Source organism: Pelmatolapia mariae, linkage group LG7 (genome assembly GCF_036321145.2).
Source record: "Pelmatolapia mariae isolate MD_Pm_ZW linkage group LG7, Pm_UMD_F_2, whole genome shotgun sequence".
NCBI lineage: Eukaryota > Metazoa > Chordata > Actinopteri > Cichliformes > Cichlidae > Pelmatolapia > Pelmatolapia mariae.
This window is the reverse complement of record NC_086233.1, coordinates 25,261,450-25,281,512: the sequence shown is the minus strand read 5'-3', so window position 1 is coordinate 25,281,512 and position 20,063 is coordinate 25,261,450. Positions and strand designations below refer to the sequence as shown.

The window sequence follows — 20,063 nt, the reverse complement described above, 5'->3', positions numbered from 1 at the left end:
ATACACACACAGTTACTGTCCCTCCATTTAGAAAGGCAGAGGTGTCACGGTGTAATTATTTTACGTGTAGTTGTTTTTTTCCTGTGTAATAATATTCAAGATTGCTATGAATACATTTTTAAAAAATGCCTCTCTGTGCAAAATGGGTTAAAAAAACATAAACAACTGTGGGATACAGTTTGTCCGTGATTTGAACAGGGGGAACAAATTGTGGCAGGATCAGCCTGACATTATTTGTATCCCACTGTAACTTTACTGTATAAAGAGCTAACATCTTCAAAATGTCAGGAGTAGTTAGTCATTACAACAAGTGTTTGTGAACTAAAAATCAAGAAAGTGGGATACTGTTTGTTCGTGATTTGGACAGGTCAGCGCGTGCTCCCGACACAGGGGAAGCTAATTCTGCCGGGGATACCTACCTTGGCACTTGTGCAGGTGAAGCCAAAGGCAAGATATGCTTCATCATATTTTCTAGTATTTGGCTTGGAGGGAAGTCGGTTTGGAAACATATTTGACGGTGCTTCAGCTTCTGCTTTGCGTTTGTGTGGAAGCACAGTCATAAACCTGTCAATTATGCTAGCAGTGTCCAAGCATATATATATATATTTTTTTTTTTTTTTAAATAAAAAAAAGCGCCCCCCACCCCCCTCTGCAATGGCTCTGCGCCATCCCCACACTTTGGGAACCTCTGCCTCATGGTGTATACCATGGCGGGCCCATTTCTCAAGCTCTTTTTAAATAACCATAACTCCATTGTGCTAAAGACAAAATTAGAATGGTTTCAGAAAAAAGCCAAGACAAGCTTTACAGAGATATTCGATATATCATGGTTGCACAAGACATTCACAAGGTACTGCTGTCTGAAGTCAGACAGAAAGAATCAGCTCTAACTAGATTTTGTGTGCTTCACATTACCTTAGTCCTGACCCATTTTGGGCAAGGAAGAAAATTCTAATTGTTCCTGAAGGAGGAGACTTTTTTATTATTATTATTATTTTGCAGCTAAAATTAGAACAAAAAGTCAATTAGGCTTGTACAAATCTTGGTCAATAAAGTGATAAGTCTGGGCAAAAAGAGGAAAAAAATATTAATGTAATGGGATGTTGTTTTATCCCATTAGGTGTCTCTCTGTGATTTTGATATTTGATCAGTGAACAGCCTTATTGTCGGGATGCTGGGACAGTCATTTTGGGGTTTTGAAATATGTACTCCCAAGTCTTGCTAATCGTAATGGGTTAGGGTTACTTAAAATTACTGATGGTGATTTAGACCTCACAAATTAACTGTAACCAGAAACAGTCATTCTGAACTCATTCTGACTCCCTTGAGTCGAAGCAATTAAACAAACTCTAAATATTCTGACACTGACAGTTCTGACATTTCTGTGTCTGCAGCCTTTGGCTAATGGAGGAAACGATGAACATTTTCTGAGTTTTGAAATCATTTCTCCCATATTGCTGCAATGATGCCTTCAGGTGCACTAACAAAACAAAGATCCAATAACAGAAGACTTTTATTTTGGAATGTCCAAGTTTGGATGTGCTGACCAGGAGCACAGTGGTGTTAGTGGTGCCATAAAATATTCACATTTAAAAAGAAAACAGAACTAATAAAGGAAGAAAGACAGGATGAGTTGCACACTTCATTCTTCACTCCGACCAATTTAATGATCAAAAGTTCATTTACTTCTTATGTTTATTGCTAATTCTGTCGTATACTGGCTGTTTTATGTGTTCATTCAGCTCTTAACATTAACACTACCAAACCATGAAATTGTGAAAGTGAAACTTTTGAACCACATGGTCTGAACAGATTGTGAAAACAAGAATCTAAAGGAGGTTATGCAAGCACGGTCCCTTTATTATTTACATGCTGACTGATGATGCTGGTATTCATTTGTAGTTTATCACCTCCTTTCATCTGTGACACTACACACAGAAGAATTCCTGGTACTAGCTTTAAGTACGAAACCTCCACAATCCCTGATATGAATCATGTTCAGGTTTTTATGATCGATTTGGGTACAGAGACAAAAGATGACTGCACTGGTGCATGAAAGCACAAAGCAAGGCCTTCTCTATCCTGTAAAAGATCAGAGTTTACTACAAGTACAAGTGCATAAAGAGATTCCTGTGCTGAATTTAACTTTTTTGGGTTTTTTTTTTTTTACACAGTTAAATATCACATTTATCAGTGCATCAACAACCTTAGCCCTAAAAAACTGGATCGACTTGAAAACAACCCTTTCAGTGCATTTTTAGCCCAGGGAAAAGGCATGCCTGGTCCTAAAATATTCAAGCAAGGCAATAGAAGAAGATCACAGTAGACTTTATCAATTTTGAGTTTATATATGCTGCATTTTTGAATAATATCTAAATAAACTCGAAAACATCTTTTAGCTTATAAAATGACAGATCTAAATCATCACTGCTAAACTGTTCAAATACATTATTAAGGCCCTGCATGCTCTTTTCATCACAATCATAAAAGCTGCCCAGAGGCTTTAGTATCATAAGACCAGCCAAGATGTTTTTGAAGAACCTCGTGCTCCAATCATCCACAAAATAAAAATTAAAAAATCTCATAATCACACAATTATTTTTCTTACTGCTTTACGTAGAAGACTAATATTTAAATTCATAACACAAAACATGTGGAAGGTGGTTATGTTGTTCCTACATCATCATAATAGTGTTGGTCCAGGATCCCTATTCCATTACCATTATCCAAGCTAAAGCTTTTAAAAACTAGCAAACCAACATGAGCAACCTAAAGTCTGATGACAAAATCCTAACTCGGTAATGTATTTAATGTGTAATGTATAAATTAATAAACTGAAAATCCTTCAAGGCCATCCGCGTTGATCGAAGATGGTTGACTTTTGCTTAACCGGGTGAAGGGACACTTTCTCTCGGTTGAACACGGAACACACGCACACATATGCATTTACACTGACACAGATCTGCACTCACCCCCCCACCCCCTCCAAACACTTTCGAAGCTTATGTCTTCTATGTTGTGAGATGTGATGATTCATGTGCTATGTGCTGAAGTGTTTTTTCTGTTCTCAAACTGATCTCCCTGTTGGAGCTCAGTCTTTTAAATTGGCTCTTTGCTAGGTTGTCTGGTATGTGTAGAAACGACACTGGCTTATCCCTTGATTTAGGTGCTTTTTTAAATCCTTGAATGGTTCATAGATTATTCCCCAACTCTCTGTGAATGGTACTCATGGCCATTGATCAGTGTTCTTTGATCAGTGGGTTTTGGTCAGTGATTGTTGATCAATGGTCATAGGAATTTGCATAATTATGATTAAGGAACTGACCTCACAGCCCATTGTTCCTTCAGTGGGCTGGTTTCAGTCATTATGCAAATGTACTGTTTATAAGGGTTGGGGAAACCTGCAGTCAGCCGAGACTGAAGAAGTCACTTGGATGAGTGACGAAACGTTTCTCCCACAAAACGCTACGTCCAGATGAACAGATTCAACTTTTGGAGATTCATAGATTATTGTTAATTTGCTTAAAAAACACAACAGTCATGCCAAACCATATGCAAAGAAGAAAGGTTGAAAGACCTTCAGAAAATCTGGTGACCTAAAGACAACTTTAAAAACTCTATGAATGTCTTGTGGGGTAAATGCGAGGTAAACTTAAACTTTTGCACAGTACTGCATACCTATTAAAATTTGCAACATATCAGTAGCACTTTCAGGATGACTGGGCATAGAAAGAGGTGATGTTGAGTCTTTCGAAATTAAGTACAGATCCAAAGAGTTATCCACTCTGTGAAAGACTGGCAAATAGATCAACATTTTATGCAAACACTTTGTTAACATCCTCATCTTTGGCACATACAGATGTCGTTATAAGTTTCAGCAAATCAAAAGCCACTGCCTGTGTGGTTATCTGAATAGCATTACTCGTAAGTAGTTGTGAAATCTTTTCTGAGTACAAAAGTTAGGAAACCAAAGGACACACGCAGGCAATACAGACAGCTTGTCCCTGTTTTAAGGTGTGGTTCACTGCACAATGGTGCTAGTTTCCATGTTTTGTTTTATCACTCCTGTACATCTTTGATTCTGGGAAAGACAGAAGTATTTCCACAACTTGCTTCAAAGCTCCACAATCATGTCTCTAAAGATCTGTATTACATACTTGGGTACAGGTGGTAATGCTGGTTGAATTTCTCTCTTTATAACAGTGGTGAAAGCACCCTTTATTGAATTTGAAATTGACCCTTCTTTCCTTGTGAACGTGCACATTATCTTCCCCAGTATCCTATTGTTACTATTCTTATATTCATTTCCCTTCAAAGAGAGCCAAATACACGACAATGAAACCCAGGATCAAAACGCTCAAGCAAGGATAAAGAAACAAGCAGAAATAATAACAGGGAGTGTGGTGATTTATGTTGTGAGCACACCCCCACTCCCATCGGTCACCTGAATCACCAGAATCCAGATTCACAACCCAGGGAGGTAACAGGAATCCACATGAGCCTAGAAAACCCAAGTGACTACAACTGACAGTGAAGACCAAGCCACAGTGGACACCAGCCAGCACAGCCAAGGTGCCTATACCCCCCCCCCCCCCCACCACCACCACCACCACCACCACCACTCCACAACAGACCACCCCATCCCAGAGGGCTGGGTGCAGGGACCAGGCACCCATCCTGCAGAAGGACTCCAAGTTTGCATCATGCGGCCCAGCGCAGCACAGGGAGCAGACCAAGGGAAAGAGAAAGGAAGGAGAAAGCGGGCAGGAGAGGCCCACGCATTTCTGTACTGAACCAGGCCACCCAAGGCAGGGAAGGGGAGACACTGTGCCCAGACAAGGGTCCAGAAAGAAATACCTTTCCATTTGCCCACCAACTACATGCCACCCAGCATAAAACTCCACAAAAGCAAGCCTGCAGGAGCCATTACCCACCATCCCCAACGTCTAGCACCACACCCACCAAGAGAAGACAACATAGCAGACGTAAATATGCAGCTCCTACATAAATTCCACAGCAGCAACCCCACCGCAACAAGCCTCCGCCCTGCCAGGTGCAGCATGCTGAGATATGCAACATTTTCAGCAAATAGGTCTTTGGTAATAAAATAAAATATAATATTGTGTTTGTAAACTATGTTATGTTCCTTTTTATCTTTTCTTTTCACCCGAGTGGTGGTGATCTAGATCGCATTAACCTACTTAAAAGCATATATTTTTTAGAAATGTTATTACAAAACAAAGAGACACACAGGTAGTACAGACAGGTTGTCCCTGTTTTAAGGTGTGGTTCACTGCGGAATGATGGTGGTCTCCATGTTTAGTTTGTTTTATCACTTCATTGCATCTGCGATACTTAGGAAGATAGAAGTATTGCCACTACAAGCTTCAAACCCCGACAGTTCTAGATACGTGTCATGTCTCTAAGGTTATATATGATTTGCATGGGTACAGGTAGTGATAAAAACAACATGTGAGACTTTATCCCCTAAAGGGTCAGAATTTACTAAGGCTTCAGAGCCTGAAGAATTTCCTCTATTGAATTTGACCTGTCTATTGATGCCTTCACAAACACAAACCATAAATATTAATAGATTAGTTTTGAAATACAGATTTGACCATAGTTTTAGGGCAGGAACAATAAGTCATTGGTTCTAAAACAACCAGAAGCTGATAATAGTAGATTTCATTAATTTACGGTTTAGACATGGTATTGTTATAAATAATGTGTACATTATTTTAAAAACATCCGCAGGCTGATGAAATGTTTGGTAAAACAGGCCTAAATGTGCTGTTTCTCGTTCGATTTAATTTGTCAATAGTTATATTTACTGCTAATATTTGTGTCTTTGAAATTAACAGAGAAAATGTTCAGCTTTTATCAGTAACACTAAGCGCACCGTGAAACTGTGAAAGTGCTCCAAGGGATCTAACCTGCTGCTTTTAATTAGTTCACTGTTATTCATCCTTTGTTTCTCCCTCCTCTTTGTAGGTTACTGAAGCCCAGAGATGACTCTTCTGCATGATCAAAATGTGTGATGCTTCAATAAATGCAGTCTAAGGAGCTTGGAAAGAAAAGCGTCTGGACTTCTTAAAGTTGCTTGAAGACGTTTCACCTCTCATCCGAGAAGCTTCTTCAGTTCTAAGGTCAAATGGCCGAGAGTCCCAGATTTAACTCTCGGCCATTTGACCTTAGAACTGAAGAAGCTTCTCGGATGAGAGGTGAAACGTCTTCAAGCAACTTTAAGAAGTCCAGACGCTTTTCTTTCCAAGCTCCTTAGACTACGATGACCTGGATGACTGAGAACCTTCACAGACACTTCAATAAATGCAGAAATTCCTCCAGTTGCCATAAGACACTGTATAAATGGTGAGGCCTGCCTTCTATCTTTACAGCAGACTCTTTCTTGCAAGCTTGCAGCATGTCCTTTCAGATTGTTTGTTTGTTTGTTTGTTTTTTTGGCTCTTTTGTGCATCACACTGATGGTGTTCCCTGTCAAACTTAAAATAATTAATTAACCTGCATGTCAATGGGTTTTACGACTGTATTTTTTCTAAAGCTTTTAAGACTCTTAAAGGTCCTCTTCCCCTCGCCTAACAAGTTTTCAGCTGAGGAGCTATGGGCTCATGTGCTTTGTGAACAGTCCTAACTTTAAGGTGAAAACATTTCTAAGAATTTGATCACTGGGAGCTACTCTTGCTACAAGGAAGCCTTGTAAATATACGGGCCCAGGGTTATTTATATATAATAATGTACTCCAGATGGCGCTGTTTAACCAAGCAGAGTGTAAGGTTTCAGTACAGGTTAATCTGAATTACCTGCCATTCATTAGATTTTCGTTCAGTTATTCTATGTAGCCTAAGACCTTTGTAAGCAATAAACAGGGGTGATAAAATACTGTAGTAATACAGCAGGTCACTTTTTTTAGGCTCAGCTTGCTCACTTCTTTAAGGTCATGTGTTTGTTGCTCATGAAAGCTGTGGACTTCAGAATCAAAAGGCCAGGCTAAGTGTTTTTTTCAGAACCTGTTGTTTAGCTTAACTTCTCTCTAAGACTAAAAAAAAGAAGAAGAATCCAGCACAACCATTTGTTTCTATGCTGCTTTAGGTATCAGACTGGCTACAATTTGCATATGTAGTCAAATGAAAGTGGTTATTTTATCCCATCGGGTGCTCCTCTGTGACTCTGACTTTTGAGCAGTGAACAGAAAGTAGCCTGAAAATCTTCTGAGGTCTAACCCTAACCCTGTGTCATCGTAATAATGTCTTCTTCTTTTTTTTTAAAGTTTGAAAATTGTTCTCCCAAGTTCTGTCAAAGAGGGTGGGGTTATAATTACTCATACCAAGACGTATAACTATAACCTCAGGATGAGCAAATTTTAATCTGGTTTGTATACCATATTGATTTCCTTGAGTTGAAGCAATTAAACAAACTCTAAATATTCTGACATTAGCAGTTCCTCTATACGGCCACGGTGAGGTCACATTTCTGTGTCTGCAGCCTCTGGGAGTAAACAAGGAGGCTTTCTGGGCTGAGGTGGGAGTTAGAGAAGGCGCAAATTATGTCGTTAGAGGTTATGGTAGGAATTCTTGAAACTTGTGTTTTGACGTCGCCTCTCCTATACCTTGCAGTAATGCTGCCTTCAAGCTCACCGACAGCAATCATAATTACTGGAGCCGTTGAAAATTTCCATGCGCCTCAAAGAAGTGACGTCACAGAGCCAGAGACAATAACGGCATTAACAAGGCCATCGTATAATAAAATAATGCAATAATGTATATTTTATAAAATTACGCTATTTACTACATTGTTTACTGTAACGTGTGTAATCCAATCCCTACTCGTTGTCATACTAGTAGGCTATAGATTATTTGCCCAAATTACATTATAACCTATCGCATCTCAGCTCACAATATGTTTTGTCATGCTTTTTGAACACTTCTGTCCAGGATATCACGTCTCTCTTGATAAACATAATAAAAGAAGAGCGACCAGAGAAAACGACTTTTGTTGACTGTGAATGTTGTTATTTCCGGACAATGCACTTCAATGAACGGCAGGTCTTCTGTTCTGCGGTTGACGTAAACACCACTGACTGTTTTCATGCACTGTTTCCAGGTGACAGCTTCTCTGAAATAGACGATTATGGTTTATGTCTATGTATGCTATATTTCCCCGTGAAAACGCGCAGTTTTTTCGTTCTTTTCATAAAATTATTTCTTCTGAAAAGCATCTAAACGTGCAACATTTTTTGTGACGGAATCTAACAGTTTTTTATGTGTTTGTCGGTAGTCAGCTCACCAGACAGTAAGACAATGGGGCGAACTGCAAATTTATTAAATAAGATTTTACAATGAGGGGAGACGCTCCCAGTGGGCACACACGAGCAAGCACGACCACGCACCCTTCACGTGAAAACAGGAAGTTACTCCCGCCCAGTTGGCGGGTGGGGCTTGCACAGATCCAATAAAACAGAAGCCACCCCCAGCTCTGTTCACCGGTATAAGCGAGTTCTTCTGGAGTCTGTCAGGCATTCATTCAAACTGAGAAGTTTCTCGATTCCATAAGGCGTTTTTTTTCTCTCCATATTGACTCACTTTGTCGCAATTATCATTTTTCTTTAGTCGCGTTATTTAAAAAAAAAAAAAAAATTAAGGGCAGATTTTTTGAACGGGTTACATTTCATAATCCGTTTAAGTTTTTCTTTATCCCGCCCGCGCTGTCTTAACGTCTGTGTGCGCGCGCTAATTAGCTTAACGGCTAGTGAGCACTACTCTACGGGACTGATAACTGCAGTGTGTGGTAAGTTTTATATTTAACATTTTATACCTTTTTAATAAAAAGCTCATAGTCGTTCATTTTACGAATTTTGTAACTAAGGCTTTATTGTAATTAAGGAGTACGTCAAAGTGCGCGCTGATGCTAACCCTAGCCATTGTATTATACATTCGATTCAGATGGTGGCTAGCGTATTTACTCGGTAGAAAAAAATACATTTGATGTGGATTAAATACTTTTCTTGACTTTGAATTGATTAAGACTGTTATGTGTGGGAGTCCGTTAGCAGTTGGCCCATACAATGTTAAGTTTGTATCAGTGTATAACGCTGATGTAATTGCTATTCTTAATGTTAACGCTAAGCGAATATAGCCAGTAAGAACTATATCTGGTTTGCACTTTTTATAGACCTTTAAACCGGGTCGACACACGCGACACAACGAACCGGTGCCGCATTGAGTTGTGTTCCCTAAACTGAGTCATATCCGGTTGCGTCCCCCTGTTACGGAAAATAAACACGTCAAACACTAGTAAACCGCTGTTTATGGACGCAGCCACTATTATGGTGGATTAAAACGCCAAATTTGAGATCGGTCCAAACGTTTTTTGTTTTTTAAGATTGGGCCAGCCACTTCTGTAGCACAGAGCGTGAAGCTGTACGAACAGACGGCGCTCGTGTTGCGTGAATGAATGACGACACGTGTGCGAGTAGGGAAAGTTAAAATGTCTCCCACATAAAACGGCTCGACGTATCTCGAGCTTCCCATCATGATCGCTTATCATCCACCGTACAGCAATTAACATTTTAAATGCGACTATTCTGAGTCAAAATAAAGGACATTGGTGTAATATAGTTGCGGTCTTTCATGCGCCATTTACTAAAAATGGCCTCCGTTTTAAGGAAGGGCAGCAACCAGAGGTCTTTCTTCCGGTCCACAGTTACTGCCGGTTTTCTACTCGTATATCTTATTCGTGATGTAAAGGTTTATTCCTTATGTAAAAGCGTTGTTGCCCGTGTTTTCACGTTAGTGTTATTGAAGAATGCCTTGTTTTTTGTGTGTGTGTTGTTTTTTCAGGATGTACCCTTGCTCATCTGCAGTCACAGTGGCACAATGGCTGGCTTTTCGTTCTGCTTAATCTCTCGGCACCCAAAGAACAATAACAGATCCACCAAAATTTTAGGATAGCAATAGTTTTTCACTGTACCTCTAGTTTACTTTAATTGTTTTCTGGTTAGATCCAGATAAACCCATTACAAGTTTGCACTGCTGAATCCCACAAATTCTGTTAAGACAGGTGGGCCTAAAAATAAAGCTAATTATTTATTTACCTCTATTTACCTCTTTATTTTACTAGCTGCTGTTTAGAAACAGATTTATATAAAAACCTATTTTGTCTGGCATTTATTCCTTTAAGATTGTGAATCAGTTCCTTTAAAACTTACAAAAAATGTTTTCAACAACTGCAACTGCAATAGTGCTGACCACTGCCATGGTAACCTACACACCTCTGACTGAGTATGTGTGGTTGCTGGTTGTTGGCTTTATCATTGCCTTCATCTTAGCCTTTTCTGTCGGTGCCAATGATGTTGCTAACTCATTTGGTACAGCCGTGGGCTCTGGAGTGGTCACTTTGCGTCAGGCATGTATTCTAGCAACAGTGTTTGAGACCCTGGGGTCTGTGCTTCTTGGGGCCAAAGTGAGTGAAACTATTCGCAAGGGAATCATTGATGTGGGCATGTACAACGGCTCTGAACATGTCTTGATGGCTGGATCTGTCAGTGCAATGGTTGGTGAGTATCTGCAGCTTATCTTTCATGTAATTTGAACTCTCGGTCAATGAACCCTGTGGACAGAGCACTGCTTGTAGAAATTAAAGATGTCAAAATGCATTGGAGTAGTGGTGAATCTGGTTGTAGAATATTTTTGGTACCAGTCTTAACTGTATAAAAGCTGAAATTATGACACCATGCAACTGATGTCATGAATGTATTCTGGTTAGGTTCTGCTGTGTGGCAGCTGGCTGCTTCCTTCCTTAAGCTCCCCATCTCTGGAACACATTGCATTGTTGGTGCTACTATCGGCTTCTCGCTGGTTGCCAAAGGCCAGCAGGGCGTCAAGTGGCTTGAACTCCTACGTATTGGTATGTAACCAGTCAACTGACATAGAAATTCCCTTTAATGGTTAGCTGAATTTCATCACAGGCATTTTAAGTATATTTTATTAATGGCGGTGTGTGAGAACTCTTACAGTGTGATAATACCATCCCAGATCCAGGTCAGTAATCAAGTATGTTCATGAATGGCAGGACCAGCGTTTCAGCTAAATCCACATTCAGACATGGGAAGCATTCATTGTACAAATCAATAGTGATTTCAATCACTTTGTGTTGGACTTTGGGAGGAGGCAGTACAAATAAGGGGTGTTATTTGATAAGGTCGTATGATGACTTGGAGAACAATAGGCAGTTTTAAAGGGTTGTTCTAGAGTTCAGTTTGTCACATTTGTGGGGTGGGTGTCTTTCTTTCTTCCTTCTCCCTTTGGGTTCCATCAAACTGTTTATTCGGAATAAACCACATATTGTAAAACAACCAAAAATCATTCACTAATAAGATGGCAGGAGTCCAGAGTTTCACACACTGAGAACTGTTATTGACTGAAAAATGATCCATGTTGACTGCCTGTGTGATATTTTAGACTGTCAAGACCTAACAGGTGTTAAGTCTTTTAGTTTTTAGTTTCTATGAATCATGCTCATGTAACTCTATTTAAATAAAATCATTCTTTATTAAAATAAGCTGTATAGTAGGAGTTGAATGAATTTGGATTTTTTTTTTCTACTGTTCTTTGACAAATTCTCTCATTACTTTCCCACTGCTTTGTAATGCTCCCATTTGTGTTTGTTTGGATTTATTTATCTATTTATTTTTTTTGTGCAGTTGCTTCCTGGTTCCTGAGTCCCCTGTTGTCTGGAATAATGTCAGCCGTTGTCTTCTATTTTGTGCGCAGGTTCATCTTACAGAAAGTAAGTCTCCTTTTATCAAAATTGTGGATACGCTCGGTTTATGTAACATTAGAAGACTGAAGTTGTGGTTTAAGGCTGTTTCAACACTGTACTGGTCCACACCCAAAATGCAATTGGGAAAATGTTTATTACATGGCAGGAAATAAGCTACCGTGCTTTGAAGCAGTTCCTTATAGGAACACATGGTTCAGATTTCCACTGTGCTTGCTGTGCCTTGAAATGTAACCTGACAGCAAAATGAGGCAATTTGGATTTCTGAACATTCTATTTTCTTCCTGTAGGAAGACCCAGTACCCAATGGCTTAAAGGCCCTGCCTGTCTTCTATGCGATGACAATGGCGATCAACTTGTTCTCCATCATGTTCACTGGTGCTCCGGGTGAGTATCATTGTTTCATTTTGCTCTGCATGCCTGCCCACAGCCACAGCTTAAAATAAGCTGCTCCCTCAGACAGCCGGATGCCCACACATATTCCAGCCTGAACCAGACTGTTTACCATTTTCACAGAAGCCGTGTTTATTTTAACATGTTTTTTTGAAGCTCTCTTGCTTTGTGGTTCTATGTGGGTCATAGCTGGCATGAAGTTTTAGAGTGGAGCACAACAGGGAGATGGAAATAAGATTTCATTTAACTCCTGACATCACTGCAGGCATGCAGGAGGAAAAGAGAAGTAAAGAGTGTGCTGTCAAAGTTGTCTGCTGCTAGTAGTTGTATTATTGCTCTGAATCTGTGTGGCAATGCTCTTAATGTTTGCTGGTTTTTGGTTTACCAGAAACTCTTTATTAAATGAGCCATTTTCGCTCCTTTTGTTTTCTTCTCTCTGCAGGGCCTAACAGTTCAAGATCTTAGCTGGCCTGGGCCATTTAAATGACGGCTACAGGCCAGAGTTTGACCAGATCTGGTGAGCTGATGTGTGAAAGCACATCAGCACACTAAGAAGAGAACACTTGCACTTCCCACATAGACAGTAAACCCCTGGTTAGTCAGGCACAACAGTACAGTCATATCAAGTTCACCACATGTGAAATTGCCAGCTGCAATTTCTGTAATGTCTGTAGATTATGTTTGATTTTGTTTTTAAATATATTCACAAGACAAACTAGCATTCATATACTCCACCTGTTGTACACAAAGACAGAGGTCATAATACAAACTTTGGCTCATTGTAAAAGTAAAGTAGACCAGGTTTTACTCTACTCTCCTCAGTTGTTTGTCATTGGCCCAGTAACACAAATTCATCACTGCATTATAATAAAAAAAAATAAAAATAAATAACATTTAGGTTTTCAGACCTATAGTGCAGGCTTGGCTTTGGTTACTACACTGCTCTGGCACCCAGGACAACAGCAGCGCATTATTGCTGATGAATGCACCTTAATGCAGCAACAGTATCTGCAGCTAACTGAGTCCAGTGTGTTTGGTTTCCTGTGACATTCCCTGATCTTTATGCTAGCTTAGTGGTGAAGTTGGATACCAGACATCCCACAGCACATTCCTATGCTCAATATAAACACCAGTGCCAGAGACCTCAAGTCAGCATTTGGGCCAGAGAATTTAAGGGTCAGCTGACTGTCCTGTACAGATGAGGCTCAGTGTGACTTCATTCCTTCATAAATCATTCAGCTGCTGTCACTGCATTGCAGCCCCGTACATTGTAAAAGGGAGACGTACCCTAAAAGCCAACTTCATGCCATTCAGTCATGAAGACAAATGAAGTTCAGGTAAAGTACTGTTAAGCCTTCAGAGCACAGATGCTGAACGCAATTCCCTGTTTATGACGTCTGCTGAATCTGCCCTAAATTTTGTCCTCGTTGCTGCACGTCACTCAATTGTTCGCACCTGCTCTATACACAAGCCTAAACAGGACCGTGGCCTTTTTTTTTAAAATTATTTATGTATTTAAAGTGTCAGAGTGACAGGATATCTGGACCCCTCATACCAGCCTCAATTGATAAACTTCCATCTTTTTAGCAGGGCACAAATTTTCTGCCTCGATAACCCACTGAGAAACAGTCACTGGATTTAGTTACCATGGGGGCACTAAACAATTGGCATCACAGCACGGATGACTTGTTTCAACCTGAGCCATGATCCTGAAACAACTTTTAAGCGATTGCTATAGTCAACTCTTGTGTAACAGATTTTAATTCATTGTGAGGAGTTACAAATGTCATTAGTCCTTAGTGCCCTAAGGACAGATAACCAAAAGGGTTCTTGCCAAGTGACTCAAACTCCTTTAACTGTCATTGTAATTGAGGTTGGTGGTGTACTGCATGTACAGTACTGGGAGGGGGAAAAAAAACAAACGTTGTGTAATGCAGGCCATGGAATATAGGTTTCTGCAAGGGTTTTGGAACACAGCTGTGGTTAAATTTCATTTACTGTCCAGTTTCAGTCATCCCACTGCATGCTTGTGGTATAAAGTCACTTCTTTCTGTAAGAGTGTTAATCAGACTACAAAATGCAGCCCAGCTTTTTAATCTATACTACTTTTTTCCTTTTTAAAAAAAAAAAAAATAATTACCATCTGGGTGGATAATTTCCCTCTTTATTGTGTAGTTTTAAAATCCTGTTTGATATCAGATGAGTTCCTGTTTAATAATGCATGGCAGTACCACGTGTGTTTGGATGTCTCTAGTAGTGAGTCAGTGTACTCAGTCCTAGACAAGACTTAACTGTTAAGAGTCACCGTCCACTTTTTCCTTAAGCCTCTCCTGTCCCAAAGGGAGTGAGCTTCCATTGCGTAACTAAATAAACATGAGTTAGGTGCTCCGCAGTCTCATGCTGCAGCGTGACTCGGTGCACTGTGTGGACTGTGCCCTCAAACACAGTAACTGAGACACTTATCACCTCCCCTTGGCCCTCATTTCCTTTTCTTCTCTTACACTTCCTAAACAATCCATATCTTAGTGGAAGTGTGGCGTTTATGGCCAAGGTCATGTCCGGACATTCAAACATGGTGGTAGATTTTTATTTTTTATTTATTTTTATCCACAATTTGTTTTTGTCCCTATGAAACTGCTGACTTTGTGTATGACATGGATAACTGCTTCTCCAGGGAAATGTAAATGGTAACTTTCTGCCAGCATGCATTGCGCTAGATCTTTGTGCTGCACCAGGTTTGCTGCAGTGTTGGCAAGAGGGTGCCTTCATTTTTACAGCAAAGTGCTCTAGTACAAGGACCCCCCCCCCCCCCCCCTTTTTTTTTTTTTTTTTTTTTTGCTTTTCTTTTATGCTACCCAAGTTATGTCTCCTTTTGAGGAACTCATTGTTTCTGTGTAATTGTTAGCTGGGCACTTTGGGGTCATGGTGACATTCGTGTTGCATAACTGTTCATGTCTGGGGGTACACATGCTTTCCATTTTTAACTACTTGGCACAATGAAGCTATGCAGTCACTGAAGTTGTTGCAGAGTACTTGAGTACTTTCAAACATAAGTGCCATTAATGAATGAAAATGAAACTTCATTGCCCTCATAGGACCTCTTCTAGAGGGGCTTATATTTTTACATATTTATAAAACTGCTGTTCTATATTATATTTTAATGTTGGTGTATTACTTTGTGTGGTCTGCTAGAAAAGGTAGCTCCTGCTGCCTAGTTGTTTTGTTTGTTTTGTTTTTTAAATGTGCCTTTCTCTTATTTGCTTTTGTTTATATCTGCGTGGCACTTGGCAATCCTCCAGTGCTGGGATTTGGCATGATACCTTGGTGGGGCATCCTGCTCATCTCATTGGCCTGTGGTCTGCTGACCTCCATTGTGGTTTGGTTTATTGTCTGCCCTCGCCTAAAGAAGAAGATTGAACGTAAGTCCCATTTTTGACAATCTGACTCACTGTTCAACTCCATGTGACTCAGTTTCCTTACTTAAGCCATTGGACAAATCATGACTGGAGTGTTGCACTGCAACTCCGCCTATCGAGTGTGGGATTATATTAATCCAGCAAATGGAGTTTAGGGATATATTTTTCACAATGGATTCGCTCTAATGAAAATAATGTGAAAATATTGTCTTTGTCTTTGCTTTAATCCAGGATTATAGAATTAAAACCAGAGTAAACTCTGATGCATTTGCATCCGAGTAGTGTGATTTGGTGTTAAGACATAACCATTCATTTTAACCTCCATGAATGTATTTTTATGAATGTATTTTTGTCTCACTCTGTTATCTACAATGCAGTTCTTCTGCATTTTAATGACTCATAGGTTTAGTCTCTCCTGGCATAAGTTATCTTTTCGGGTTGATTACAGAAAAGCTGTGTCTGACACAACCTGTGACTTAGGTTCACAAATATTGCCTTTTATTACTTAATAGAACTCTAAATGGTTCGTTAATGACATATTTGGGGAAAAATGTGTCTCCTAAAATGGGTTTGCTCTCTTTTTAAAAATGTATTTGACAGATCCTTTATTCGTCACTTCTCTCTTGGAGCAGCAGGTTTATCTGACAAGGCATAAACTGCCTTGATTCAGTAGACAGGCTGACTAATTGGGTCATAAGGATTCACTAATTGGTCTTTACCTCCTCGACTAAAAATAAGCCTGCACTGACTTTGTGTTGACGTGGCACTGGCAGTGCATTGGGAGGTGTGTTTGAGGGGGACCTATTGCTTCAGATCCAGCAATGACCAGTTTGGATGATGCAATCTCACCAGGACACACTTAGTGCCATTATTTTTTGTTCAATAAATCTGAGTATCTAGTTCACTTTAAAGCTACAAACAAATGTCATGTGAGCCTCAGACATTAGTTTATTGTCTCTCTTAAGACAACATAATAGTGGTAATATGAATATGTCCTTTGTAATCCTGTTAATCTGATCCTGTGAACACCGGAGTCCACTCTTGGACACAGGTCTTTATATTTACAGTACAAAGGGTTTTCTGACTTTAAGGTTATGCAACACTTGGACTCCCTACAGCTGAAGTTGAAGGAAAAACAGATGCTGGGTTAGGATGTCTCTGCTATGCTAAGTATATGTTTGGATGCGATCCAAATAATTCTCAATCCAACTCCTGCCCTAATAGGAGATATCAAGTCCAGTCCCACTGAAAGCCCTCTGATGGAAAAGAAGGAGCTTAAAGAAGCCCACTGTCCAATCCTGAAGCAGGCATCTACCACACCAGCTGCCAATTACAACTCTGCTGACCCTCTTCCTGCCCCTGAGGAGCGCAGGGTGGCCTTTGACATCGGAGATTCTGATGAAGCCGACAGTAATAAGGAACACAGGGTGGCATTTGACATCGGAGATTCTGATGACACAGACTACAGCAATTCAAATGATGGTAAATATGCCAAAATACAATACGTTTTAAATGCCTCTTTTTCATCTTAAAATGACCTATAGATATTTCATAATAATTTTATGATTAACTTGCAGATGATTTTATGACATTTCTTTTTTCTGCAGCCCCTGCACAGGTTCAATCAAACAGTCAGGTCCATTTTAGTAACCAAGCCCAAAGCAACGGTGCCTCCACAAATGCTCAAAATCAGGTTCAATTCAAAAATCATGTTCAGTTCAACAACAGACCTCCACAGCCACCAAGTAACGGTTATAGCCAGTACCACACAGTCCACACAGACTCAGCCCTCTACAAAGACCTACTGCACAAGCTCCACCTGGCCAAAATGAGCGACTGCATGGGAGAGGGAGGCGACAGACCTATCCGGCGCAACAATAGCTACACCGCCTACACCATGACCATCATTGGCATGCATGACAAGCATAAAGAAGGGGACTTCCGTGCTTGTGAGGATGGCAACAAGGCTCCAGGATCAGGCAGTCAGGAGAGAAAGCGACTGCGTATGGATAGCTACACCAGCTACTGCAATGCTGTGGCAGAGCACACAACTCCTGAAGGTCTGGTAGAGGGTGATGTGAGGCTAGACATGGAGATCAAGGATACAGGTAGCAGCCAGAGTTCCCTGGATGATGAAAGGCCTGAAAAAGACAAACCAGAAGTCTCAGTCTTGTTCCAGTTCCTTCAAATTCTTACTGCCTGCTTTGGATCCTTTGCCCATGGAGGAAATGATGTTAGGTATGTTTAATGATATCGTATCAGACAAGTGTGTGGTGACCTGTGTTTCTTTGCCAGATTGTTAATAACAACAAAAAAAATTTCTCCACTCTGCAGTAATGCCATTGGACCTTTGGTAGCTCTGTGGTTGGTTTACGAAACAAGCAGCGTGTTCTCAAATGCACCTACACCCATTTGGTTACTGCTGTATGGTGGCGTGGGTATCTGCGCTGGACTCTGGGTATGGGGTCGCCGGGTGATTCAGACAATGGGGAAAGACCTCACCCCCATCACCCCCTCAAGGTAAAGACTCAGACAGTTCATAAGTTGTTTCTTCAAGTCACCAGAACCACATCCTCCCCAGACATTACTGCTCCGTATATTTGAGCTGCTCAGACACATCCACATGAGTTTTTTCTTTCTCCTCCTGCAGTGGTTTTAGCATCGAACTGGCCTCAGCCTTGACTGTCGTGGTTGCTTCTAACATTGGCCTGCCTGTCTCCACCACCCACTGCAAGGTAAGCTGGTCAAACACTGTGGTCTGGGAACTCAAATGAGAGATGAGGGAAGAGACTGTTTCATAAGAGGGAGGCTTGAGTAAACAGTCTGGTAGAAGTTCCACATGGGGAGCAAGTTTCTCCTCAATAAAATGTCAGGCATATGCATGCACATAGATCATTTAGAGGAAGATCATTTGACTGTTATTTATCTGAAATAGGTGGGCTCTGTGGTGGCAGTAGGTTGGCTGCGCTCAAAGAAAGCAGTAGACTGGCGTCTGTTCAGGAACATCTTCATGGCGTGGTTTGTGACGGTTCCCATCTCTGGTCTGATCAGTGCTGCTATCATGGCTATCTTCGTCCACGTCATCCTGTGAGCATTCAGCTGCACCCCAAGCAGGGGGAGGAGAAAAAAATGCTCCGACGCGCACCCGGAGAGAAAGGAGTGAAGTTTGAAGGCCAAAATATATCGCTTACCTCTGGCCAACAACTTCATAAGAAAAAGGAAAAAAAAAAGTTAGAAAAGGTTCGGTGACATGTGCCTGTGGTTCTTGGCTGCATCATTTTCAGACTATAACTTGCTATCTGTTCCATTTTGGTCACATAACTTGTAGTTGCGACCTTTTTATTTCTTTTGGCTTTCTTTTTCATATCTCATCATTCTGTAAAGAGTTCATCTTAAATCAACTGTTTGTAATAATTCGTGTTCTTTTTACTTTGCGGTTATGTATGATTATTATGTACAGCCATTTTGTTTTATACATTAGGCAGGAATGAACAACTTAAAATGCAGTATTAGCCTATTACAGATGTAACACTCGAGTCATCACACATGCTGGAGACTGATTCAAGAAAAATAAGAAGGCAGTATTTAGGTGAAAGTGTTTCGCTGTTTTAGAGTAGAGTTTACAGCCGGTTTTCTTTCAGCTGACAAGCTAGGACCCCTTTGTTAAGAAATCAAAATGTTTTCACCTGTTTGAGCATGTTTTTCTACCGTGCTGGATGACTACAGCTGAACATTATGAGGAATACTGCGTAATTGTCATAAGCCATCACACTAGTAAGAAATGGCACAGTCCAAATTGGTAGTTGGTGAGTTATCGCTCTGCGTCTCCAGGTTGGGACTTTCTGTTCTTGATCAGTGCGGAAATAACAGATCTGTTGAGAAATGTCATTTCTGAACGTCAGCTAGTGCAACAACGTGTTCCCAAACATTACCTTAAGTCTCCTGTTAAAACTTGATTGAATCGTCCCTAATGGTTTAAGCGCTCTAGGTCGGCTTCAGCCTTGTTTTTGTAGTCCGCATTAAGATACGCTTTAATTCAGTTTGCCTGGACAACTAGGTTGTCCCGCCCTTCCTCTGGATGATACATGATGAGGAGCAGGAACCTGAAAACTGGAAGTTTATTGTGTGCCCAGTGTGTGATTGACTGCAGTAATGAATGCATTTCACAACCTAGATGCTGTAGCTGCCTTAATTGTTTTATTTTCCATTAGGTACCAAAGAGTTTTTGTTTTTAAGGCATATCAAGATGTACTACTCCACATTTGTGGAAGGAAAAATGGAAATAAAAATTGAAAAACACAGAATACTTGTTGAACTTGTCTTTGTTGATGATCTACAATGAAGGGGACATTACATTACTGCAATGTGTATCAATACAAACACAGTATACAGCTACTGATATCTGTACAGATTATTATTTTATTTTTAATAAATTTCCCCTCTTGTGAACATCTCTGGAAG

General features: G+C 40.4%; 1 protein-coding gene across 1 annotated transcript; it reads left to right on the top strand.

The window, feature by feature from the left end:
• The first annotated feature begins 8,494 nt into the window (after positions 1-8,494).
• On the top strand, positions 8,495-19,906 carry slc20a1b (solute carrier family 20 member 1b). Its single transcript, XM_063478646.1, has 11 exons — positions 8,495-8,802; positions 9,855-10,570; positions 10,780-10,920; positions 11,717-11,802; positions 12,084-12,180; positions 15,486-15,605; positions 16,827-17,084; positions 17,210-17,840; positions 17,937-18,122; positions 18,253-18,337; positions 18,538-19,906. Exons 2-11 carry the CDS (start codon positions 10,228-10,230, stop codon positions 18,691-18,693), a joined length of 2,103 nt encoding a protein of 700 aa, XP_063334716.1. The 5' UTR covers positions 8,495-8,802; positions 9,855-10,227; the 3' UTR covers positions 18,694-19,906.
• The last annotated feature ends 157 nt before the right edge of the window (positions 19,907-20,063 follow it).

What these genes read in the sequence shown, in the direction of transcription:
- slc20a1b (XM_063478646.1), top strand. Translation starts at nt 10,228, where the DNA reads ATGTTTTCAACAACTGCAACTGCAATAGTGCTGACCACTGCCATGGTA. An exon ending in ATCTGTCAGTGCAATGGTTG is followed by an intron (nt 10,571 to 10,779) that starts GTGAGTATCTGC and finishes TATTCTGGTTAG; the next exon opens with GTTCTGCTGTGTGGCAGCTG. An exon ending in CCTAAAGAAGAAGATTGAAC is followed by an intron (nt 15,606 to 16,826) that starts GTAAGTCCCATT and finishes CTGCCCTAATAG; the next exon opens with GAGATATCAAGTCCAGTCCC.